The following is a 26,419-nucleotide window of genomic DNA, read 5'->3' as shown; positions in this document are numbered from 1 at the left end:
GGTAATGGAGGGAAGAGATTTGGTCCACTGAAGATTAGTCACCCTCAATGATATATATATTAGAAAAAAATATCAGCAGCAAGACTCTCTGGAAATAGATTCTGTTTGATGTAGCTAGTCTGTCTTTTCTGTTTTGCCCTCTTTCACAGCGGCCTCTGAAGTTTTCCGCAGGGGGGCTTTCTCCGAGTTGGCATGTCCTTGGCCAGAATCCGCTGCTCCACCGTTTTTGTGTGCCGTGTGTTTTTCCAAGTAGTTCAGCATTTCACTAAGGACAGTTTGGAAAGTGCTTAGGGCTGCACATATTGCTGGAGTTCCAAAGCCATGAGTGATCAAGCTAGAAATTAAAAGAAGGGAAGAGGGGGTAAGGTGTAAGAATTTTATATCAGTATGGGAGACAATAGGTCCCTTTTAAAATTTAATTCATTCAAATCAATAAGTATTTATGGATCATTTGCTGTCTTTAAAGACTTTGTGCAACTGTCTCACTTAAACCCAATTTACTCACAAGTCAAGCATCAACCCTTCATGTGATTAGTACTCTTTGAAAATGGAGAATGAACAATAATGGCATTCTGTCTGTTACTGTGGTTAAATAGAAAAAGCCCAAGATATAGACCAGTGGTGGTGAACCTATGGCATAGGTACTAACTATGGCATGCAGAGCACTCTCTGTGGGCACGCACACCGCCATTGCCCCACCCAGAGTTCATTCCTAGAAAGGCAGAGGGACTTGGGTGGAGCTGGTCCCCTCCCCTTTCTTTGTCCAATGACATTTTTCCCATCCCCTGCCCCTCCACCCAGCAGTCAATGGGAGTGCACAGGGGGTAAGGTAGGGAGCTCCCAGGTGGCAGAGCTAGAGGGGAACAGAGCACTCAAGTCACACCCCTCCCCCTCTCTCCACTTGCTGGAGACATTCCTCACTTCACCCACCCTCTGCCCAGCAGGCCAATGGGAGTGCTTTCTCCCTCCCTTGTGTGGGATAAGGGGGGGGGGGGTGAGGGCACTCCCAGCACTCTGTGGATGGGGGAGTGGGTACAGCACTTTGTCTGGGAGGGGCACGGCATTCAGACTTAGGGGTGGCATGGGGGCAAGGCCCGGCACTCTGCCTCTAAAAGGTTCATTTGCCATCATAGACATAGACCCTGTTCTTGAGAAGCTTCAGGTCCATTTAGAAAACAGGAGGTCAAGTGAATTTGACATAACACTGCAAGATTTATTCCTTTTTCATTCCAGAAGAACCTAACAACACATCTTCTCAGACATGGAAAAGTGGAAATTTTCCCTTAAATTTGGACAGTAGCTTGTGCTGTTATATATAACACTTATTTATATAGCACACACACATACAATAGCTACAAAAATCAGTAGATGAAGTCTCTCCCAATATTGGTTGGAATTCTATGGAGGATTTATGGAAGCATAAGACAAAAATCATACTGGATGAGGCACAGATACATTGTAATCTGCTATGGTGAAGGGAATACCCCTACTGAGCAGAGCATGGATTCACTGAAGTTTATGGATATAGATATAGTTATGTATATATACATATATATATATACTGACAGACAGACAGATAGACATAGATGGATGGATGGATGTATAGATAAGATAGATGGTCAGAAAGAGAGATTAGATAGACAGATAGACACAGATTATACAGGTAGATTAGACAGATAGATAGCTAGATACATAGATTAGATAGACAGACAGATAGATAAAAATATAGATTAAATAGACAGACAGATAGATTAGATAGACAGGCAGACAAACAGAAAGACAGAAAGACAGACAGACTGGTAGATAGATAGATAGATAGATAGATAGATAGATAGATAGATAGATAGATAGATTAGATAGACAAATAGATAGATTGATTAGACATATAGACAGACAGACAGACAGACAGATAGATAGATAGATGGATATAAATGTCATTTATTAAGTTTATTATATGTGCAGTTATGTGTATGTGTATAAATATTTATGTTATGTATGCATACATGCTGGGAAGCCTATTTCTCATTTATATTGAATGCATTTTTCAATTTAGGAACCTGAAATAGAGAGAACTTGTATATTCTGATCCATATTCACACAATTAGAGTGTAGAGTAGAAGGGCCAGTCTACCACTCACGTAATTGATTCCCAATTTGGTTATCTGAATTCTAGGCCAAATTATAATATAAATTACTTTAGTCATTCATGCTTGTTCTTTCTTTATTCATTTGCCTACATTTTTTTCTAGACATTTCTCTCCTTGAAATTCTACTGCCCTCATGCTGCTCTTTGGCTGCTTTAGGCTTCCTGGTGTAATATCTTACCAGTCCTCCATTAATATAGAAACTCCCTAAGGACAGAGATCTTATTTCTGCCTTTCTTTGTAACCTCAATGCTTAGTACAGTGCCTGGCACAGAGTAAGTGCTTAACATGTATTTACTGAGTATTGAAGTACAGTGGTTAGAAGACTGGCATTGGAGTCAGGAAGACCTAAGTTCACCTCTGGCCTCAGACACTTGCCATCTGGGCAAGTCACATTACCTCTGAATGTCCCAGTTTCTTCAAATGTTAAATTCAAGAGAGGATGTTGGATGATGGTGGTATATAGCATGGTACATTTGGCAAAATACTTTTACATATGCTCTCTCATTTGATCCTTACAACAGCCTTCTGATATAGGTGCTATTAATATCCTCATTTTACAAATGAGACAGAAGGAATTTAAATGACTTGGCCAGGGTCATGCAGTTAATTGTCTGAAAAGACTTGGAAATCAGATGCTCCTATGTCTAAATCTGGGACTCTAGATAGTGCATCATTGAGCTGCCTCTTCTGCTATGCTATTATGGTGGATTTTGTGTCCCTCTAGGTGGTGCAGTACATATAGTTCCAGGCCTGGGATCAAGAATCCCTGAGTTCAACTCCAGCCTTAGATACTTGCTAGTTGTGTAGTTACTTGCTAAGCAAACCACTTAATCTCTGTCTGTAAAAACGAGGAAAATAATAGCACTTATATCCCAGAGTTGTTATGAAAATAAAATGAGATAAAATTATAAAGCACTTAGAATGGTGCCTAGCACATAATAAATGCTAAATAAATGTTAACCAGCAGTAGCAATATAATTATTATAGAGATGATCCTTTTCCATTCTTCTGGTGGATCACTAAAGTTCTTTTCAGGATCTATTCCTCTCTCTCATTAGTGCTTTTTGTTTATATCCTCATTTTATTTCCCCTAAAGTAAGGATTCTATTATTACAACTAGGTGGTACAATGGACAGAGCTCCAGCCCTGAACTCAGGAAGATAAATCTAATCTTAGGCACTAACTGTATGACCCTGGGCAAATCACTTAACATTGTTTGCCTCAGTTTCCTTATCTAAATAAAATAAGCTGGAGAAGGAAATGGCAAAACACTAAAGCATTTTTGCTAGGAAAATTCCAAATGAAGTCACAAAGAGTCAGACATGACTAAAAAACACATGTCACAACTAACCAACATGTGTCAAGTCCTATGCTAAGAGTTTTTTTCCAAACAGCTCATTTAATCCCCCACACAACAAATATTAGATGCTATTATTTTCTCCATGGTTATAGTTATAGAAGGACATGAGGTTGCCAGGAGTTCTATAGCTTGCCCAAGAATTATACAACACAGGACTTGCCATTTCTCTTATTTTTTCTTTCGGTACTCACATGTGTTTTAATAACAGGGAATATATTTCAAATTTTAAAACCTCATATTAATTAGTGCATTTGCTTATCTTTTGTCTTCTAGTATCTCGCTTTTCCCTCACAGTTCCTCAAAGAATAGCTTCATAAATTACTTCATGGTGTTTTTTTTTTTTTTTAGTATACTAGGACAGATACAATTTATCAGCCAGGTGAAGAACTCATTTTGAGGAGCTAGAAGCTTTCTTACTTCTCCCTTACCCAATTCCCTTTTAATCATGTTTGTTCTACCCTTTTTAGTCTGATAATCATTAGCTTTGAAAGGGGCTGTCTTTTTTTTGCCTTTGTATTCCCAATACTTTGCACAATGTGTGGTACCAAGTGGGTACTAAATAAATGTTTGACTGACTGAAAAGACATAAGTAAGATATGAATTGAACCAGATTAACTATAAAGGCTGCATCATTAAGATCCTATGAAATCAGATTGGGGCTCACATTGATGGTTTTTAAAATATCACTGACATGGGATATGGTTGTTGTTGTTCAGTTATTTTCAGCCATGTAAATACTCTGATTCTTCATGGCCTCAATTAGATTTTTCTTAGCAAAGATACTGGAATTGTTTGCCATTTCCTTCTCCAGTTCATTTTATAGATGAGGAAACTGAGGCAAATAGGACTAAATTACTTGCACGGGGTTACTGTCTATTAAGTGTCTGAGCCCTGATTTGAACTCAGGAAGATGAGTTTTCATGATTCCAAGTTGGGCACTCTATCTTCTGTACCACCTAGCTACCCCAATGGGGCATGGACACAAGATTATATGGATTTCCAAACACATAAAGAGGCTTTATCTTGGGCTTACTAAATATGCAGCATGGGATTATATACAGAGCAATTTAATTGATCTTGGGGTAAGAAAGACCTGGATTCATATGCTGACAACACATACTGAATGTGTCAGCCCACTGGCAATCCTCTTAACTTTGGAAGTACGCCCAAGTAACTCCCTAAGACTTTAAGTTGCAAAAGAGTTGCTGATCTTTATTGGTAAGGAAAACTTCCTTACTATAAGTTTTCTACATTGAAGGAATCATAATTCGAGACCAAAGAAAGTCCAGCTGACCACAGAATATCCTGAACAGGATTCCCACTTAGCAGTATTATCGTTGAGATGGAAGGAGACAAGGATGGGGTCCTTTTACTGATATGAGAAATTCTCATGATGAAATTCCCTCTACCATGAAGGTAGGCACCTTTCCTGCAAATTGTATTCTTAGATAGTTGTTTCTGGCACTGAGATGTTATGTGATTTTCTCAGGGTCCCATTGGAAATATGTTCCAGGGTCCATGGAAATATGCAGGAATTGAAGTCAGGTCATCCTTGTACTGAATTCAGCTCTTTATCCTTTATGTCATACTGTCTCTTAAGGAACAGCTGAGTTTGAAATGTGCTACTGTATGAATTCAGCTAATTTTGTCTTCTTAGCTACTTATGTCTTTTTTATTTAAATTCATTTATTTGTGCATTTGTTATATTAAAATTCCCAGCTAATTCCCTCCTTCCCTCCCCTCTTCCCATTAAAGAAGGCATCATTTCACTAAAGGATATATGAATATATAAAACTATGTCTTGCTCATTTCTACTTATCTGTTCTTTTTCTGGAGATGGACATACACACATATATTTCATCCATCACTGTATTTATAGTCTACTAAAGTCTTCCTCTAATGCCTCATTGTGGCCTGAAGGTTTTAGCAGGGTGCTAGCTCTAATACAGCTTAAACAAGCTCTAGTGGAGCGAAGGTCTTGTTTCTCAGTGTCTTAAAGGAGGCTGTCTTTCCCTTTATTTGGTCTTCATTTGGGCAGATTTTTTTGGTAGTTTTTTGTTTAGTTTTTTTTTTTTGTAGGTAGAAGTAAAGCAACAAAATGCCAAGGGAGGGATAAGAGTGGAAAGAGAAAACACAGTACTATGTGGTAAAGTTTGTTAGGGACTCAGGGTCTGAATAGGCAAAGGTCTGTTTGCCCCTGATGTCAGATTAGGTCCAGGGTCTGACTAGGCCTGAGGTCCCTCTGCTTACACCTTTCCCACCATCAAAATAGCTGATTCCCTCAGTTTCCACAAGTTGCTGATTGAGGCAATAATCCTTTCCCAGGCACCTTTCCCAGACAGATAATATGTTTTATCAGCACTTGCTTCTCCTCTTTCTCAGTACCTGTTATGTCCCTGTTTACCCGCACCTTCAGGTCCTTGCTCAAGGTTTTCTCTCTCAAGGATACATTTATTATGGAAAAAGTTGCTTGACTTTTCATGAGAAAAATTCCTTGTGGTTTCTGCCTATATAGCCTGTTTTCATTCAATAAACTTGCACTTGATTTGCCATCAGCAATTGAGGCCTGGCATAGAATGTCACCAGCAATCGATTCCTTCTGACCCCTAACTTTGACTTTACTCTTTTTTCACCAGCCCTTACCTGGGGTACTCTTGGGCCTATTCAGCCCCCCCCCCTCTTTGGGACATTAACAAAGTTAACATGGGAATTTTTTTGGAATGTCGATACTTTCAGACTTTTTATATAAAATTATACTAGCATAATGCTAATTTATGTAAAATGAAAACTGTTTATATATGTACAGATTATGTATTCTATATCTATAGATATCTATGTGTATATATGTACATATATGTATACGGATCACAAATGATGCTATTAAACAGTAGAGAATTCCCAAATTATTTTAATTCAGTTGGTTTACCTTTCTAATTACATTTTTCTTATCCTACTAGAATCACAGATTTAGAACTAGAAGGGATCTCAAACACTAGCCCCACACCCTTAATTTTGTAAATTAATAATAAAAGCAGTTTGTTTTCCTTGAGTGTGTTGGAGAACCAACCTGGGATAAAGAGTTTGCTATAGGAATCCTTAAAGTACATACTTGGAACTCAACAGATTACTATCCTCACCCAGCCCAAGTTAAGAGCTAAAGTATTAGAAAAGTGAGTTAGAGTAGTCCAATGACATATGGGGAGCATGAAGAAAACATTACTTTGTTTGTAGCTTTAATGAACAATGAGATGGATAAGTGATTGTAGACCAATCGATAGAGAACTGGTTCTGATCTCAGGAAGACTCATCTTCCTGAGTTCAAATCATGTCTCAGACATTTACTAGTGGTGTGAACCTAGACAAGTTACTTAACCCTGCTAGCCTCAGATTACTCACCTGTAAAATGAACTGGAAAAGGAATGGCAAACCATTCCAATATCTTTGCCACAAAAACTTCAGATGGGGTCATGGAGTCAGACATGACTAAACAATGACAGACCAAGGTGTATAGATAGAAAAATCTACGATTCCACAATAACAGATTTGTGAGTTTTTGTTAAACTAAAGAATGTTCAAACTTGTTCAGGTCCAGAAGATAGATTTACTTTTTGCTTATAATACACTAAGAATTGTCCCTAATTTTCCTTTTTGTTGTCTCTTTGTAACTCTGAATTCCAGCTCATTGGTTTCATTTTCTTATTATTAATGTCACTCCAAGGAGTAGGAAAGCTCTGACAAATTATGTCAAGCAATAAAATCACCTGCTGAGAAATTCCAGATGAACTCTACTTTATGATATTTGATAATTTTACTGAAAATATGATTTACATTTAACATTAACTTTTTTCTTTAGTCATTGCTTTTATAACTATTATGGTACTTCTCCATTTAATTTTGATTCCCTAAACACTTTTTATCCTGTGCTTCATTTGTTCAGTTCAGGGATGTTAGAACCTTTTCTAGAATCAAAAGGGTACTTAATAATTTCTGTATTTTTTGCAAGAAGTCGAAGTATAACTTTTCCCAAGTTGGTGGTGGGAAGACTATCAGAGAAAGATGTCTAAACCAGGAGCTCCTATCTAAATTACTAGGCAGCTGTGCACTCTCACTTTTTTCCTTAATATCTTTCTCTCTCTCTCTTTCTTTCTTTCTTCCTTCCTGGCATTGAAGTCAAGAACCCTGTTTCAATACTTTGTACATTATCTTAAAGGATACACTACCTTGAAAATTGTTAAAGCACTACACACATGTGCTATGTTGGGTTATTGACAATAATGATTCATATATTCATCATTTGTTAAGGGTATTTATAGGGCAGTTAAGAGCTGAAGTAGACAAGAATGTTGGGTCTGAAATCAGAAAGACTCATCTTTCTAAGCTCAAATCCAGCCTCAGATACTTACTTGCTATATGACCCTTGGCAAATTACTTAACCCTGTTGGCCTCAGTTTCCTCATCTGTCAAATCAGCAGGAAAAGGAAATGGCAAACCCATTCCAATATCTTTGCTAAGAAAACCCTAAATGGAGCCACAAAGAGTGAAATGACAGATCAACAACAAAGGGTACCTTTAACTTTTACCTTGCATTCAAGAAAAGACTTTTAACCATATTCCTTATGCCAATGTAACTGTGACCTTGGTATCTCAGTGAAATTAGAAAAGAATGGAAATAAGACAACTTCACCTGCAAGAGAAGGAAACTAATAATGATACACAAGTGTTCCACAGAGTATGGAAAGGGTGTTCTCCTTTGTGTCATTTACTCCCTTAAATAGAAGATGTACGTACCTGGCTTTGAAAAAAATGCTTTTCTTATTCATAAAATGAGTAAGTTGAACTAGATGTTTAGTGAGGTCCATCCAGTTCTAAATATATAATCGTGTTAACCTTAGTTAGGCACTACTTTTATCACAAAGCAATAGCACAACTTTGGAAAATCGATTTAGAATGTTCTACATAGAACAAGAGATCTTCAACTTTGGAGGATGCCATGAAGCCTATGGTCCCCTTCTCCGATTGTTGCCTACACTCGCAGTTGAAGGAAATACAGAATTTCTATTAGAGGTTATCGAAAATAAAGTTGTAATTTTTTTCCTACTCAAGTTTATGGACCTCCTGAAATCTATGGATAGACCCCTAAAATTAAGAATCTTTAATGTAGAAAAACTTCTCCAAGAAGAAGGGGAAGGGCAAATGATAATGCTTGCCTCCAGGGAATGCTGGCATATCTGATCCTCACTCTATACACATCCATGAATGTGAGTCCTTTTCCTGTTATCTATAAGTTCTTGCAGTTGAATGCTGAAATCCTATTCTTTAAATTTAGATAGTAGGGGTATGAACAAAGCATCTAGGCCTTTATAGCATACATTAAACTTATTCAGTCACATTGTCAAACTTCTACCTAAAAACAAGTTGCAATTTTAGACACTATTGTTTTCAGTTTAGGGATTCTGAGAAGGCTTACTTTCACAATTAGCCCAAGACTTGAAAGTCTGTGATCTAGAGCTTACTTTTGTTTAAATATAAACTCCAAATTTGCTATCCAGTACATAATTCATCTTACATAATAAAAGGGTCTTCCCATTGGCAGAAGAGACCAAAATTATTGTTCTGTTTCCATATTCTATGCATTTTTTGCATTTAATGAGATTTATTAAAGGATCAGGGGCATGCTACTATAAAGCTATTTCAAACGTATTGCTGATTTTTCTTGTTTGTTAAGTTTTAGTAACTATCTAAATGAATTCTCTACAACCCTTTAAATTAAATCATTAAATCTATTGAATTAACTTTTCACATGTTGGCTAGCAAATTTCTGTGGCTATCCAGCACACCTGCATTTCTTCCATGCTGATGGCAGAGGTTCATGGTCCCTTTGCCATGTACAAATGAATGTATTAATAATTTAATATCTGTTGAAAAGGAATGGAAGGGATCAGCTAGATGGCTCAGTGGATTGAGAGTCAGGCCCAGAGACAGGAAGCCCTGGGTTCAAATCTGACCTCAGATACTTTCTAGCTGTGTGACCTTGGGCAAGTCACTTGATCACCATTACTTAGCCCTCATTGCTCTTCAGCCTTAGAACCAAAACACCATATTGACTCTAAGATGGAAGGAAAGGGTTTAAAAAAAAGGAATTGTAAGTTTTCCCAGTGTGTTCCATTGAATATTGGGTCTCAAAGGTATGCTTGTCAAATCTGAATGGATTTTTTAGATCCTCTTTGGAGGTGGTGGGGTTAATGGGCTCAGAATGGCTACAAAATAGAGAAAAATTAAGAGCATGTGTTTCATTTTTTACATTTCCAAACAATTTCTCTCATAAAATGTCCACTTGCTATTGGTAATTGGTTTTTTTAAAAAATATTTTTTCTTCATGAAACTAACATGCACCAACGTTTTGATGTAGTATTCTGGTTATTTTTGCATCAGTCTAATGAGTTTTTGTCATCAGCCATCGTTCACTTTCAGGCACTAGGAGATAATGCAGTAGCAGGAAAGCCATCTTCTGCTTCCTTAATGGATGGTCTGGTCATGTGTCCAGCTGTAGCTGGAGGCTCAAATCACATAGCTTTAAGTGACTGTCAGCAAAAGGGTTACCACAAAATACTAGGGGAAGAAGAAAAAACAAACAAACAATGCTATAGTGTAAAGAAAGGAAGCTGTGGCAGGTGCCCTGGGAATGCCTGGGGGGATGCACACAGTAGCTCCTATCAGTCCAAACTCTTTTAGAACCAAGAGCACAAGGATTCATTTGGGCTCCTTATCATGGAGAAGAGACACAATGCTTAGGGATAGGTAAGCAAGACCGGTTCTCTATCTTAGAGAAAGGAATGAAAAGATCTGCCCTCTTTCCTTGCTACTCTACCAACCATATAATAGCCTATTCCTTCGTACTGGTAGACTGGGTAAGAGAAGGGAGAGAAACAGGACAAAGAGACAATGAGGTAAATAATTCTTACAGATTTCTATATATCTAGTATTTGAACTTACAATCTCAAACTTACACCACTGGCTTATTATAAAAAACAATGCCTAATTAAGTTCATAGAGGTAAAGATTTGGAGCTAGATGGGGCCTCAGAGGCCATCTAGTGAAATCCAAACCTTTTATTTTTACAGATTTGGAAACTACTCCTTTAAGGCCCAGAACCTTCCCTTTGTCCAAGGAAAAGGGCCAAAGGTAATGTTCACACCAGACTGAGTATAAGATACTGTATGTATACTTAAACTTATATTATCAGTTCTCCTCTCCCATAGGGGAAGTTTTTTTTTGTTGTTTTCATTTATATTCCTTTCTATTTTTTTATTTTTTAATTAAAATTTGTGTTTATATTTCCTTCTAATCCCACTGAGAAACTGAAATAGCAGTCACGTCTACATAAACAAATTTATTATATATTTCCACAGACAATGCAAGGAGGCACCATGGTGTAGCTAGCAGAAAACACACTGGATTGGAAGTTAGAAAACTTGGGTTCAGATCTCAGCTCGCTTGCTTTACCCATTTGTCCCATATCTCATTATACAGATAGGAAACATATTCAGGGACATTAAATGACTTGACCAAGGATATACAGTAAATATCAGAGGCAGGATTTAAACCAAATATATTGGTTTATATCATAGTTTATATCCAAATCCAGTACTCTATCCACTTTATACATGTTCATAACATCTAGGTATAGGGCTTTAGTGATAAAAGTCAAAATGACAGTTAAATCATTTTCAGTCATGCCATTTCCCAGCCAGGTTTCCAAGCCCATTCTGTCTATATATCAGTACTCTTCCTTTTATCCCTCCCCTCCCTACACCATCTCTCCCACCAAAGAACCCAGAATCTAAAATTCTATGAGGCCCTTTCTTATTTGGTTAGGTCAGTAATACAATTATTTTATTAAACCAAAGAAGAGAAAGGTTAACTTAAATCAAAGCTCCTTTCCAGTTACTAGCCTACAATGCCCTGACTTGTGAGTTCTGATTTTACAATAAGATAATGGAACCTTAAGAAAGAACAATCAGGAAGGCAGCTAGGTGGCTCAGTGATTTGAGAGCCAGGCCTAGAGATGGAAAGTACTAGGTTCAGATCTGACTTCAGATACTTCCTATAAGTCACATAAGCCCTGTTGCCTAGCCCTTACCACTCTTCAGCTTTGGAACCAATTTGCAGTATTGATTCTAAAATGGAAGTTTAAGCATTTATTTTAAAAAAAGAAGAGGAAATAGTTGATTCCCACATTTAGGTCCTATACACAGAACCTCTTAATTGACCCAGTCTGATTCTGTGAGGATCATTTCCCTATCAAATGGCCATTTTTCAATACTTGTCCTCTTTGACTTTCTGAAGAAAACAATCTACTGCTAATTACCCTCACCTCCTTGATAATAGCTCCTTCAGCATCCATAATAATAGGATATTCTACCTGTTCTGTTTGAGTGACTGCTTCTCCTCAAGTTCTTTCACTAGTTAAAATCTTCCTCCTCTTGGCAGTTACTGAATGTAATGATTCACTAAAGCTTTGTCTTTGGCCTATTCCCTAAGTATATATCATGTCTTGGTGATCTCATCCACTTGTTCAACTTCAGTTATTATCTCTATGCACTTGACTCATTACCTATATTTTCATCCCCTATGACTCTCCAGAACTCCTTAGCTTTCTCCTGTCTGTTTGTTGGGCATCTTTATTTGGATGTTCCTCTATAGCCTCAAATTCAACATATTTAAAATGGTGCTTGTCATTTTTCTGTTCTCAAGTTCCCTATTTGCTGATTATACCACTAAAGTGCAGTCAACCAGTCTCATATCTTTGGAGTCACCTTTGACTCTTCTCTTTTCCTTTGACCATCCCCCTCAAGTAGCTGTCAAGTCTTACTTATTCCATCCACAACATATAGCTTGTAGTTATCTCCTGCTCTCTATTTACACCATGAACATACTATTTAAGATCCTCATGACCATTTGCCTGGATTATTAGTAATTTCCTCATTGATCTCCCTACTTCTAGCCTTGCACCTCCCTAATTCATCTATGATAGAGCTACCAAAGCAATCTTCTTACTGCCTCAGTGTCGCTTAATTATCCACCTGCTCAAAAACTTTCAGCAGGGGTTTGTACCTCAAAGGATAATAAGGAAAAATATCTGTACAAAAATATTTCTAGCCATGCTCTTTTTGTGGTGGCAAAAAATTGGAAAATGAGGGTATCCCCTTCAACTGGGAAATGGTGAACAAATTGAGGTATCTGTTGGTGATGGATTAATATTGTGCTTAAATGAATAATGAACTGGAGGAATTCCATGTGAACTGGAATGACCTCAAGGAATTGATGCAGAGAGAAAGGAGCAGAACCAGAACATTGTACACTATAAGGATGATGTTAGAAAATTAAGTCTTGTTATATTAGTTTAGAGATAAGAAGTAGAGAAACTGGCTTGAGAAAGAATTGGAATTTGAAGCAGATATGAGACAGTGTCAATTTCAAATGTTGACAGTTTAATGGTTTTTCTGTGACAGTTACTCTCTCTGGGAGTGGCAGTTGGTCTCTGGCAGTTGGCAGAGTCGCTGACAGACTCCCTCTCTGGGGGCTTGAAGGAGGTGTCTTCTTTTCTTTTTCTCTCTCACTATCTGAGGTAGAAGGAAAGGAGGGAAAGACCTGAAGGAGCTTAGTGTTTTCTTTTTCCAACTTGGGAAACACTACTGACTATCTACTACTGTTTTATAAATTGTTTTAACTCTGAGAAGACCAAAGAAAACTCTGGTCTTTGATTTGGATTCTGAATCTATTAAGACTCAGAGTCCCAACTTGGTTCTTGCTGAGACTCAGCCAGCTAGCCTTTGTCATTTTTATAATTTGGAGGTGAAGTTAAGAATTATAAGAATAATGTTGAAATAGTAAAAATTTGGATTAGTCAGATCAGGAAGGACCAGTGAGGCTTGTGGAAACAGGAGAAGCAGTTCCTTGTGGAACCAGGGAGTTTTATTTGGGTGGATTTAGAATCCCTTAGAGTTAGAAATCCTTTTTATCCTTATATTTTCAATAAATAGTTTATTTTTCTATAACAAGAGTCTCTTTAGCATCCTTGCACCTGGCCCTGAAGGGAAGTTCAATTATGAGCTTCACTTCACTGATATAAACTGAAGATACTTTGTAAGCACAGCAAGTGGAGTATCTAAAATCAGTTTATAATCAATAATCAATTCATTGCCCATTATTTTTACATTCACCTACATTTATTTTTATAACACAGAGACTGATAAACTGTGTCACAATGGAACTTAATGGACTTCTCTACTAGCAGCAGTGCAATGATTCAGGACAATTCTGAGGGACTTATGAGAAAGAACACTATCCATATCCAGAGAAAGAACTGTGAGAGTAGAAACACAGAAGAAAGACATTTCCTTGATCACATGGTTTGATAGGGATATGATCAGGGATGTAGACTCTAAATGATTACTCTATTGCAAATATTAATAACATGGAAATGGGTCTTAATCAATGATGTATGTAAAACCCAGCTGAATTGCTCATTGGCTATGGGAGGGGGAGAGAGGAGAGGAGGGAAAGAATATACATCATGTATCCACAGTAAAATATCCTAAATTAAATAAATAAATTTCAAATTTTAAAAAATAATAAAAAATAAATGTATAAAAAGAAAACTTTCAGTAGCCATCCATTGCCTACAATATCAAATTCAAATTCCTCAGTCTGGTTTTCAATGGTTTCCAGTCTCCACCTATCTTTTGAGTTTCATTCATTTAATGTTCCTTCATGTTTTCTCTGTTCCAGTGAAAACATGTCACTAGTTCTTCCCTGATCTTGTTCTGCCCTTTACTATCCCTGTACATTTGAATAGGACATACAACCTACATCTACATCTCTTAATTCTATTCCTTCCATGATCTTTACAGCTGAAGATTATCTTGTTATTCTTATTTTCTTTGGTCTAGACTTCTTCTCTTTTACTATTTTCACATTCTGCCTTGTATTATTCTTTTTCATACATCTTATTACTCTAGTAGATTCTAAACTTCCCTAGAGCCATGTTATTTTTCATCTATGCATTCTCATAAATACAAAAATACAAACAAATTGCTTAATGAATGCATCACTCTAAGACTAAAAATTCAGAAAAGGTGTCAGCCTGCAACCTGTAGAATTTCCTTATTTGGAAGTTCCCTATGTCAATGAAATCACAGGTCTGACTCCTACTTATATATCTCTAATAAATATTTGTTGCATTGAATTCTAGGACTATCTTCTTTTCTTTTTTTATCTTCTAGATTAATTTTAACATCTATTTCATGTGTTTATGGAAAGAAGTCATCACTCATTTTTAGGAGAATGGCAAGTAAATTGCAAACACTAAATAAATACATAATTGATAGATTATTATTATTATTATTATTATTATTATTATTATTATTGCTTTTTTCAGTTACAGGGACAGTGCAAGAAAACTGCTGTCCTTGTTGACACTTGAAGAATCCTCAAATACAATTTTTTTAAAAGTTATATATTTTCAGTATGATAATCTACCACCTCTGTTCAGATACTCTTTTTCTGGTTATCATTTTTAGAAGATTTTGTCTCCTTAAGATGAAAATATCACTGGTCACAAAGGGAAGAAAGATACAGCAGAGACACCTTCAAAATGCTTTAGTAAATGAAGAAACAGGAGAGTTTCAGTCACTTCTAGAGATACCCTACTCCAACCTACTCATTTTGCAGAGGGAAAAACTGAGGCTCAGAGAGATGAGACTAGAACTAGGATATAAATCCAGGTCTTGGGCTCAAAAGCCAGTGTTATTTCCCTGACGGCTGGGATAATTTAATTTTTGTTGCATCCCCAGAATCTAGCACAAAGCCTGGCCCATAGAAGACACTTAATAAACACTTGGAGATTGGTCCTGGCTTTCCAGACTCCCAAGTCAGTATTTGTCCCTCTAAACTACCTCTATAAGTACTTTTATTCAAATACAAGGTAGAGGAAATGTGAGAATCATGTAAAAGAATTATTAGCCAACTCAATCTCTACTTTATGCATTTCATAAAAGAAAATTTTCATGTGTCTAGTTATAACAAGGTGTGAAGTATGCCAATATTTTATAGGTTTAAATTTGTAGCCTGGAGTTGGGCAAAACTGCCATCAGATTTAGGTCTTTTGAGTTGAAAGAGCCTCTTGAGGGTTGACTTCACAAATCAAAACTATTAAATAAGGGTTACAGTGAGGGAGTACCTTATTTTTGTCGTAGTTTCCCCCAGTACTTCATGCATCTCATGTATATAACAGTTATTTGATATCCTTGACTTCGTGCATATTCTTTGCAAGTGTTAAGATATCATTTAAAAGGGCTTTTTTTCTTATTCTTATTGACAAAATATTCCTCTCTTAGATGACCACTAGCCATAAGCTTAAATAAAGACAGCTATATATTTTTTTACTTTATGGTTTTTGGAAATGATCTTATCTTTGTATCTGGATAAAACAGTCACTTTAAGGGCTTAAAAAAACCAAGAAGAAAGTTTTCCTCAGATGCCCAAGTTAGGGAGATTCTTATAATATTTGATAATTTATCTCTCTCGAATTCTAAGGTTATTTTATTTTTTGGGTCCAGACTTGTATGGGGAACACTTGATTTCAAAACTCCTCTTATCAATTCAACTCAGCAAATCATCTCTAACTTATTATCTAAAAATGGAAGTTCTTGGCCTTTTTTGTATTATGGACCCCTTTAGTAATCTAGTGAAACCTCTGAACCCTTTATTGAATAATGTTTTAATATATAAAATAAAATGCAATCGAATGACAAATGCAACCATTTAAATTGAAATTCAGTTATCTGTTTGTATCTATATATGAATATAGATATTTATCTATAGATATGCTTATGTGCATATCCATAAACATATCTATATGTATATATACATATATATGTTTATACAGAATGTTACAAAAGTCTTAGTGCAGATATAAGCTATTAAAGCTTCACATATATTAATATTAAATATATATGACATATATACATAGTAATATTTGTATATATGTATATAAAACCATAGCTAGATATACCTATATATGTCTCTCTATCTCAATATATATGTGTGTATGTGTATATACACATATACACATGTGTATACATATAAATTCATAGACTACAGGATGAAAACCATTGTAATTTAAAGTGTTTCTAGAGACAGTAAAAATTAAAACAATTTGTCCCTGTTCACAGGAATTACCTAGAGAGTAAGATGAGATTTGTATTTGTATTCATGTCTTCCTGACCCCAAGGGTTTCTCTTTCTTCTCTCTCTCTCTCTCTCTCTCTCTCTCTCTCTCTCTCTCTCTCTCTCTCTCTCTCATTTTCTCTCTCCATATTGCCCCTCTTTCAATACATTTTTAAACAGCAAAAAAGGATTCATATTTGGAAATAATCTTTATTTGAAAGAAGATACTAAAGAAGACCCGAGATCTTTATTTCCTGCTTATAAATACTAGTTTACTATGTAGTACCACTTAATAAAATTTGAGATTTGTTTTCTCTAGCAAAATTTAAGTCTCCATTTCACTTTTGACTACTATAATAAACATTCATCAGATTAATAAATTCAACGAACACTGAGTAGACTTTCAGAGCTCTAATACTTTGGCTCATTTTATAGGCTCAGTTTGAGGTTTGAATGCTAAGTCTGGTAAATTAGTCATTTGGTGGTTTTATTGTAAAACTTCTAGTTCTCTCTGTTTTTTTGGATTTAGTCTTTGGAAGATCTGTCTCTCTCTGTCTCTCTCCTCAATCTCTCTCTCTCTCTCTCTCTCTCTCTCTCTCTCTCTCTCTCTCTCTCTCTCTCTCTCTCTCCCTCCTCTTATGTCCCAGACATTCAGGGTTCAGTAAGGTTTAAGTTTGGTGGTATTAATAAGGCTATATAAGGCTAATAAATAGTCATTATTAGACAAAAATCTTCTGGAAACTCTCAAGGTCTCAGATGTAGTACTTCACTTTTACATACCCATACGTCTGCACTAATAACACCATTCTTTTTAAAAACTTAACATATTGGATTCCAGTTGGGGCAGGAGCCTGTGGGTAAATGGCCCCTGAGGTATAATATATCTGGTTATATGCATGTGGCTGAAAGTCCACTAAAAAAAATGGTCTTTAACCAAACCCAGCCCACTCCTCTGAACTGGAGGGATGGGGATAGGGCTACGGTATGGAGAGAGAAGGTAGTTTTGTGGATGTTTAGGACCACTCTAGAGATTTTCTCTACATCAAACACCAAGAGGGTAGAATTATTTCTGAGTGCTCTTCTGCCCATTCTTGGAAGTCTGCTATAAATTATGAAGCCAGTCAGATTCATGTAGAAGTACAGGACAAGTCATCAAGTGATTGGTTAGGAAATACTTAGGAGGGAAGATGAAAATTAACCAGCATACAAGTTAGAAGGAGAAGATGAAGCCTCAGATCCAGAAAGTTACATCTTTAAACATGACTAACCCACATTGGCTAGGTGACCAGGGTCAGTTTAGTTCTAAATGCCATTAAACGACTCTCTAAGAGAATAAATCGAAAAATGGTACATGAATAGAAGGAGTTTGTGGTTGCTGTGGTCTTAATCAGGACGTCCTTATATCCATAGCAAACCAGCCATCAAACATATATTAAGGGGGTAGCTAGATAGCTCAGTAGACAGAGAGCCAGACCTGGAGACAGGAGGCCCTAAATTCAATTTGGCCTCAGATTCTTCTTATCTGTGTAATCCGGGATAAATCACTTGACCTCTGTTTCTTAGTCCTTACCTTCTGTCTTAGAACTGATATTTAATATAGATTCTAAAAGGGAAGTTAAGGGTTTAAAAAAATTATTAACTAGGTAGCACATTGGATAGAATACCTAACCTGAAGTTAGAAGGACCTGCGTTTGAATATGATCTCAGGCACTTCCAAGCTGTATGAGCCTGGGCAAGTCACTTAAACCCAATTACTGTTCTTTTGTCTTAGATTTGATACTAAGAAGAGGGGAAGAAAGAAAGAAAGAAAGAAAGAAAGAAAGAAAGAAAGAAAGAAAGAAAGAAAGAAAGAAAGAAAGAAAGAAAGGAAGGAAGGAAGGAAGGAAGAGAAAGAAAGAAAGAAAGAAAGAAAAGACAGAGGGAGGAAGGAAAGGGGAGAGAGAGAGAGGAAGGAAGAAAGGAAGGAAAACTTCTCTCACTTTTAATTGGGGTTAGTAAGTACAACTTCCTTATTTGGCAGTCAAGCTATTTGGGATAGTCTGAGTATCCCCTAGTCCTGAATGATGATTTAGTTAAGGGGAAGTCTTTCCCCTTTTAGATGATGAAAGTATAGAGCTTGTAACTTCTTTTACTTAAAAAGGGGAATTGAGTACATCAGTTAACTCTACCTCCATCTTCCCCATCAAGCACCCAGAGCCATACAGACCTGGGATTGGAAATACAGAAAAAATGTAGAGTATAGCTATTCTCCCTAAAGTGAAAGTTAGGAAAATGTGTCTCCATGAATTTCTGATGGTCTATTCCAGTGATGGTGAACCCTTTAGAGACGGAGTGCCCAAACTGCTAACCTCACACTGCTTGTGAGCTCCCTTACCCCTTACCCCAGGCATAGGAGGAAGGAAGCACTCCCATTGGGCTGCTGGGCAGAGGGACAGATCATGTAAAAAAATGTTCTCAGACATGATGGAGAGGGGGAGGGGAGCAGCCCCCTGCAGCATTTTGTCATAGGTTTGCCAACATGGTATTCATCATCAACCTGGTGTTCTAGATTAAAGGCTTGTCTTTAATTCTAGATGATTTGAATATAATTCCCACCTCTGACACTAACTGAATAATCTTTTGCTGTTCAGTCTTTTCAGTCATGTTCAACTTATGGCCCCAATAGGGGGTTTCTTGGCAAAGTTAAAGGAGTAGTTTGCTGTTTCCTTCTCCAGATCTTTTTACAGATGAGGAAACTGAAAAATACAAGTTTGAGTGACTAGCTCATGGTCACACAGTTAGTAAGTACCTGAGGTCAGATTTGAATTCAGGGAGATGAATCTTCCTGACTTCAAGACAAGCACTCAATCCACTGTTGTCACCTAGCTTTGTGACCTTGAGCAAATTGTTTATTATCACCGAACCTCCATTTCTCACCTGCAGAATGGGAATAATAATGCCCACAGTCCAGAACTTCTAGATAGTTTTTGAAAAATAAATGGTTTCATGTATGCAAAGTGTTTTCCAAATCTTAAAGTGCCATAAAAGGTGTCTCAAAAGTCTTGGCATAGTTTTAATCTCTAGTAATCTAGAATTAGTTTTTAAAATACCTACCATCTACTACAAGTAGTTTTAATAGTAGTTTGAGTAAAAATTTAGTGGTTACCTCCTAAAAATAGTTTTAATCTCTTGTAGTTTAATACTACACTAAGACTTTTTGGACATTATATAAATGTTCATTTTTATATTCTTTCTGTCAAAGAAGAAAGAACTAAGTTTAGAACACCCAAGTCTCTTTCTTAAGACGAAGTCATCTTACTATCTTGATCTGAGCATATATTTGGAAGGAATCTCAAAAGTCATTGAACTTAATGTCTTCATTTTATAGATGAAGAATCTGAGGCATAGAGAAATTTGATGACTTTCTAATGATCACACAATTAGTGTCAGAGAAAGAATTTGAACTCTGCTCCTTTGACTGCAGAATTAGTGTGCTTTCCTCTGTATTACGCTACTTTCTACCTAATCTGACTTGTTCTGTGCCTCAAAGAGAGAAGAGTTAAAATAAGCCATAAATAGTAAGAGCTTGCATTTATATAGAACTTTAAAGTTTGCAAAACGCTTTACCTATATCATCTTATTTGATCCTCAAAACAATTCTGAAAAGTTGAATGCTATTATTATCCTTACTTTTCAGATGAGGAAACTGAGTTTTAGGAAGATCAAGTAATCTGCTCAATGTCAAGCAGCTAGCCAGGGTCTAAGGCAGGATTCAAAACTAGATTTTCCAGGAGCCCAGTCCAACACTTTTCACCATGTGGTGTCTTGGTCAACTCCTCTGCAGGGGATTGGAGGAAAATGGAGGAGGTGGTGGTAAAATCATTGTGATGGTTTTATGAAATTTTCAAAAGCTATATCTAGAACATAAAGGCTATGAGTTCTCTGTGGTCAGTGTCTGCTTTGTCTTTGATGTCTCAGTGTTCTCTAACCTGTACTATTGCTTCCGGGAGCCTAGGATGTTTTTCTGCCTATTCCAATCCAGTTGGCTTCCTTTTGGGTAGATGTAATTGATCTGCTGCATTTTGTAGAGCAATATGTATTTTTTGACCATGCTCAGCAAATTATAAATAATGAATATCTGTTTCTTGTCATTTTGATTGAGATAAGCAGCTTTTTGTGTTATCTATGGATCATCAGGGGTTCACTGTGATACATGTTATTTCCATTAGCACCCTGTGATGGCAACTGGCATGCCCAACTGGAAGTAATATTGGTGGCTTGTCAGACCCAATCTTTCTTAAGCTGTGAAACCACAGGGTATAGTGATCTATGCCCTGGATTTGAAGCAGAATGTATGGGTTGTTATACTGGTAATGATACTTACTAGCTAAATGGAAGAAGGGGCAGAAGGAAACAAATATTTATTAAACACCTATTCTGTACCAGGCTAAATGCTTTACAAATAGGGTCTAATTTTATCCTCACAAAAACTCTGTGAGAAGGGCAGCTAGGTGACACAATGGATAGAGCACCAGACCTGGAGTCGGAAAGAACTGGGTTCAAATCTGTCCTCAGAGACTTCAAGCTGTGTGACCCTGAACAAATCACTTAACTGTTTGCCTAGTCCTTGTCCTTCTGTCTTAGAGTTGTTTTTTAAGAAACAGGATTTTAAAAACACTCTGTGAGGTAAGTACTATTATTATCTCCATTTTCCAATTGAGGAAACCAAGGCAGACAGAAGTTGAGTAACCCACGTAGGGTAGTACAACTAGCAACTCTCAAGGTCATATTTGAAGTCAGGTCTTCTTAACTCCAGACCCAATGCTCTATCCCCTGTACCACCACCTCACTTCTTGGCTAGGAAGTGTCTGAGGCAGGATTTGAATTCAGGTTTTCCTGACTCCATGCTCAGCCCTCTATCCACTGCACTACCTAGTTTCTCTCTTTGTCTAAATTATTAGCAACATGCAAGCATCAGAACATTTCTTTGTCATGTTACTATTCAAAATAGGAACAATTTCAATGCTAAAGTTTTTTAAAGCATAAAATTGACCTTAAAACAATGGCATTTGTTCATCGGACTATCTCATAGCAACTAGGAATCCAGAAATGCTTGGGGCGGCTGTCCTATAATTTCATTGGTAGAAAGGTCCCCTAGATGAGCTGACTGCCTCTATTAAAGATTAGCGTCAAAAAGCTCTGGCCGACACTTGTAATCCCAGCTGCCAGATACTGACATTGATAGATCTCTTGAACCTTAAGAGTTCCGAACTGCAGGTCACCATGCCAATTGAATGCTTGGCACTAAAGTTTGGCATTAATAGGATGAGCCCCTAATATAGAAACATATTTTGCATAACTGCACATGTATAATCTATATTAAATTGCTTGCCTTCTCAAGGAGGTGGAGGGAAAGAATTTGGAACTTGAAAATTTTTAAATGTTAAAAATTGTTTTATATATAATTGAAAAACAATTATATATGAAGATATATATGTCTTTGGAACTCAAAAATATTTAAATGTTAAAAATTGTTTTATATAATTGAAAAACAATTATATATAAAGATATACATTTTCATCATATTTTTTCATTATATTTTTTCATCATATTTATATATGCATCATATTATATATATATCTCACATGATATATATATTTATATATCTTTAATCAGGAACATGGAAAAAATATGATGAGCCTCTGGGAGGGCTGGAGCAACGGGCTGTGGGTACCAGGTTGCCTAAGGAGAGATGAACCTGCCTAGTTCATATGAAGCAAGTCAAAGCTTTCCTACTGATCAGAGAGGGTCAGTTCTTATGAGTAACCTCTGAACTTCCAGCCTGGGTGAGAAAGGAAGATTCAAGCAGTCTTTAAGAAAAATTAAAATTAAAAGGAAGAAGCCTAGCACTTCCTCTGCAACATAGTCTTAAAAAGTTGTCAGGGGGCACTGAGGTCAAGTGAACTGCTCAGCTTTACAGAGGCAGAATATGACAGAAGCAGAATTTGATTAGGTCTCTATCCTTTGTGCCACATTGTCTTTTTATTAGAGTATTTTTAAGGAGACATATAATATTACAGAAGGACAAGAATAAGATATCCATTTCATTTAACAGATCATTAGTTCAGTTGTGTTTGACTGTTTCTGACCCCTTTGGGGGTTTTCTTGGTAAAGATACTAGAGCAGTTGGCCATTTCCTTCTCCAGCTTATTTTTACAAATGAAGAAACTGAGGCAAACAGAGTTAAGAGATTTGCCCAGGGTCATACAGCCGGCAAGTGACTGAGGCCAGATTTGAACACATGAAGATGAGACTTCCTGATTCCAAGCACAGAGCTCCATCCACTAAGTCTTCACCTAGACACCCCAACAGACCTCTAGGTTGGGTCTACACTGAACAACCTACTTTTGTGTTTATCCAATCAGGTTTTTTTTCCAAGTGCTCCCTAATTCAATCTTTTAAATTGTTGCTAATTGTCTAATGATAGCATTATAGCACAAATGATTGAAGGAACCCAGTCTTCTGGCTAGCAGGGACAAACATGTGACATATGGCTTCCAAAATCTGTAATTCTCACAACATAATTTCAAAATTCCCCCAGCAGACTTTTGAACTGAAATTTGTCTATTATAATGTATAAAATGTCTATTATGAATGTGCAAGCAAAATGTTTGAATTTGAATTTGAATTTCAACTTTAGCTTATTGGTTCTAACCTAAATATAATCTGATAATGGATATTAGTCCATGACTGATTAGATGTGGCCCCATCAGCTGTGCCAAAATCACTACAATGAATTGGGCAATTGAGACAGAAGGAGCTTGATAGTTAAGAGTTCCTGGATTCAAATCCTGGCATTGCCACTTATTAGTGATATGTTACTTCCACAAGATATTTAACCTTTCTGGGCTTCAGTTTTCTCAATTCTAAAATGAGGAAGTTGGACTAGCTTTCTTCAAGCTCTTAGTTTACAATTTTATACTTATTCATTTCTGCTGTTTACCCTATTAGTTATCAGAGGCAACATTGAGTGTTCCTATCCTCTCTTGATTTCCTGACAGATTTTTTAAAATAATTTTCATCCCTGAGGCTAAATTTCACAATCTAATAAATATAGAGAATTGTTATTCGCAAAATGGAAAATAATAATAATAGCTCAGTTTATATGTTTATATAGTACTTTAAGGATTTCAACTTGCTTCCTTTGCAAGTCTGGTAAGTAGCAAAAGCACCATTACCTCCACTTACAAATGTGGAAAAGGAAATTTAGACAGGGTAAATGAATTATATAAGGTCACAGAACTCGCAAGGGGGAAAGCTGAGTTTGAACACAGGGCTCCTGAAATCAAGTCTGGTGCTCTTTCCTTAAATCATATTACCTCTTATGGAAGATCCTAACATATTGCTCCATCCCTGTATAACATTATCTGATATGAGAAAACCATGTCCTCGTGTCTTTCTCATTTTACAAAATGGGATATTATGCTCACCTATTGCTTAGGTTACTAAGTAGAATGTAAAGTTCTCCTGACAAAATGTGTTACGAGTCTGCATCACTAATTTTTTTTGTTGTTCAGTCATTTTTCAGTCATATCACCCATTGTCTGTTAGACTGGAACACCCAAATTGATCAATGGGGAAAAAAGGAAGAATTCCATTTTATTTTTCCATATGAATTTTAACAGAAAGAAATTTAAAATCTTTCAATAAACCATTTCAAGGTCTATAAAGTCTAAAAGCCAGGAAAATCTTTTTGGTGTTTAAGCTAATATTTTCTCATGCATCAGTTGCCTCAGACTTATGACACATGAATGAATTATGTCTTTTTGTGACCATACCATTTGGTAACAATAATGAAGGTATTCTTGAAGTCACTCTTAAAAATCCTGTAAGACTGGGACTTAAGTTAAGTTAGAGGAGTCCTCTGTTTCTTCATTCCTCAACAACAACAAAAAAAAATGGAGAGTTTGTTCAATGATCTAAGAATATGAATGGAAAGGTGCTAAGAGCTATTTTGAAACTTTTACATTAACTTTCACAGATATCAACAACTATACTAGAGTTCAGAATGTAATAATTTTCATTTTTCCATCTAAAAAGTGTTATTAGTTATGCTTCCAATTTGGTCTTGGGCAAATGGATTTTTTAATGTAGGTGTCATGTTAAAAACAAGTGGTATATCCAAAGACAAAGTACTCAGTAAAATGGAATTATCTGATTTTATCACCAATAGTAGAAGATAATTTGATGGGTGAGTAAGAAGAAATTAATTTAGAAAGATACCTATAAGCTATTTAATTGTACCAACATTGTTACCCCAAATGAAAAGAAAATAAGACCATACCTGAAGTGTGTTAAATGTCTCTGGATATCGAGGTCTAATATTGGAGTAGGTCTGGATGATCCAAGTGGTGATCTATCTTGGCTCAAAAGGTCCTGGAATTCTTTACAAATTTGTCTAAAACAAAAAAAAGAACAAGTATTGGAAATTAAATACCAACAAAAAGCTTTAATTTAGTTGTCTGAGCTTAAGTGATTTAACTATTTACACAGACATCACATAAACTCTATAAATTCTTTTATTTTAATACATATGTTATCACATATTGCTCAGTAGAATAGTGACTCTACCATTTGGCCTCTGTAGCATGTGAAAAACTAATTCCATCCCCCCCCCAAAAAAAACCATATAAATATTGACATCCAATTCACAACAAATCTAGGCTTATTCTTTAGTCTCATTGGTTGATTTGATTTATGGCTATAGTAATGATTGGGTCTAGAACATTACCAGACTTCATCACCAAAATACTTGGAGATTACTAAAATATATGGATTTGTGAATTGTGGTGCAACTAATAGTGTTGCCATAGCTATGACCAACATGATACAGAGTTACTCTATCTATAGAAATCATTATAAAGTAAAACAACATTTTTATTCATGTATCAAGTTGCTAACCAGTTATTAAGCATGCAAATATTTCTTATGAGGCGAAAAAATAAGCCAAGGGGGCAGCTGGGTGACTCAGTAGATTGAGAGCCAGGCCCAGAGGTGGGAGGTCCTAGGTTCAAATATGGCCTCATTCGCTTCCCAGCTGTGTGACCTTGGGCAAGACACTTTACCCCCCATGGCCTAACCCTTATCACTCTTCTGCCTTGGAACCAATACACAGTATTGATTCAAAGGTGGAAGGTAAGGATTTAAAAAAATAAGCCAAGTTCCTTAGTAGGTTTTTTAAAGCTAACATGCCCTTGAAGGACTTTTGTGATGTACTTTATAGATAAAGATCCTGGACATAATCAACATCCTTGCATATCATAATCAGTAAGAGCATTTAATTTTGGGGCAATCTCACAAAATTTTCACTGTAGTTCCCTTGTTGTGGGGGAAGAAGTGATAAATACAGAGAAGAGAAATGGAAGGATTAACCCTTATCTGCTACAAAAGAAGAGAGATATTTTCCTTATTTTTTCCCCTTGCCAAATGGCTGGTTAGCATGCTATATTTTCATTTCCAAATTCATTTTTCCTGGAACTGGAGGTAGTTGTTTTTCCTGAGAAATCCCAATCTTAAATTAAGCCCCTACTTTGTTCTTAAGTAGAACTTAAGATGTAACATTTTGATATGTTATAGAGATTAAAAGGGTTCTTTCCAGTTGTTTTGTACATGTAAATTCAGCAAGCTAAATGATTATTGCATGT

The 26,419-nt window shown here is 36.4% G+C and overlaps 1 protein-coding gene across 1 annotated transcript in view; it reads right to left on the bottom strand.

Annotated features, from left to right (window-relative positions):
* Positions 1 to 20: 20 nt before the first annotated feature.
* The window catches only part of TFAP2D (transcription factor AP-2 delta), a 75,470-nt gene continuing 49,071 nt past the window's right edge, over positions 21 to 26,419 (bottom strand). Inside the window, exons 7-8 of the mRNA XM_044674734.1 lie at positions 25,060 to 25,173; positions 21 to 334 (exon numbers count right to left, since the gene is read on the bottom strand). Of these exons, the coding sequence (XP_044530669.1) occupies positions 115 to 334; positions 25,060 to 25,173 (334 nt within the window). The 3' untranslated portion in view covers positions 21 to 114. The remainder of the gene's footprint in view (positions 335 to 25,059; positions 25,174 to 26,419) is intronic.

The sequence above is a fragment of the Gracilinanus agilis genome, chromosome 4 (assembly GCF_016433145.1).
Source record: "Gracilinanus agilis isolate LMUSP501 chromosome 4, AgileGrace, whole genome shotgun sequence".
NCBI classification, from domain to species: domain Eukaryota; kingdom Metazoa; phylum Chordata; class Mammalia; order Didelphimorphia; family Didelphidae; genus Gracilinanus; species Gracilinanus agilis.
Note: the sequence above shows the minus strand (reverse complement) of the source record. Positions and strands in the feature narration are given on the sequence as shown.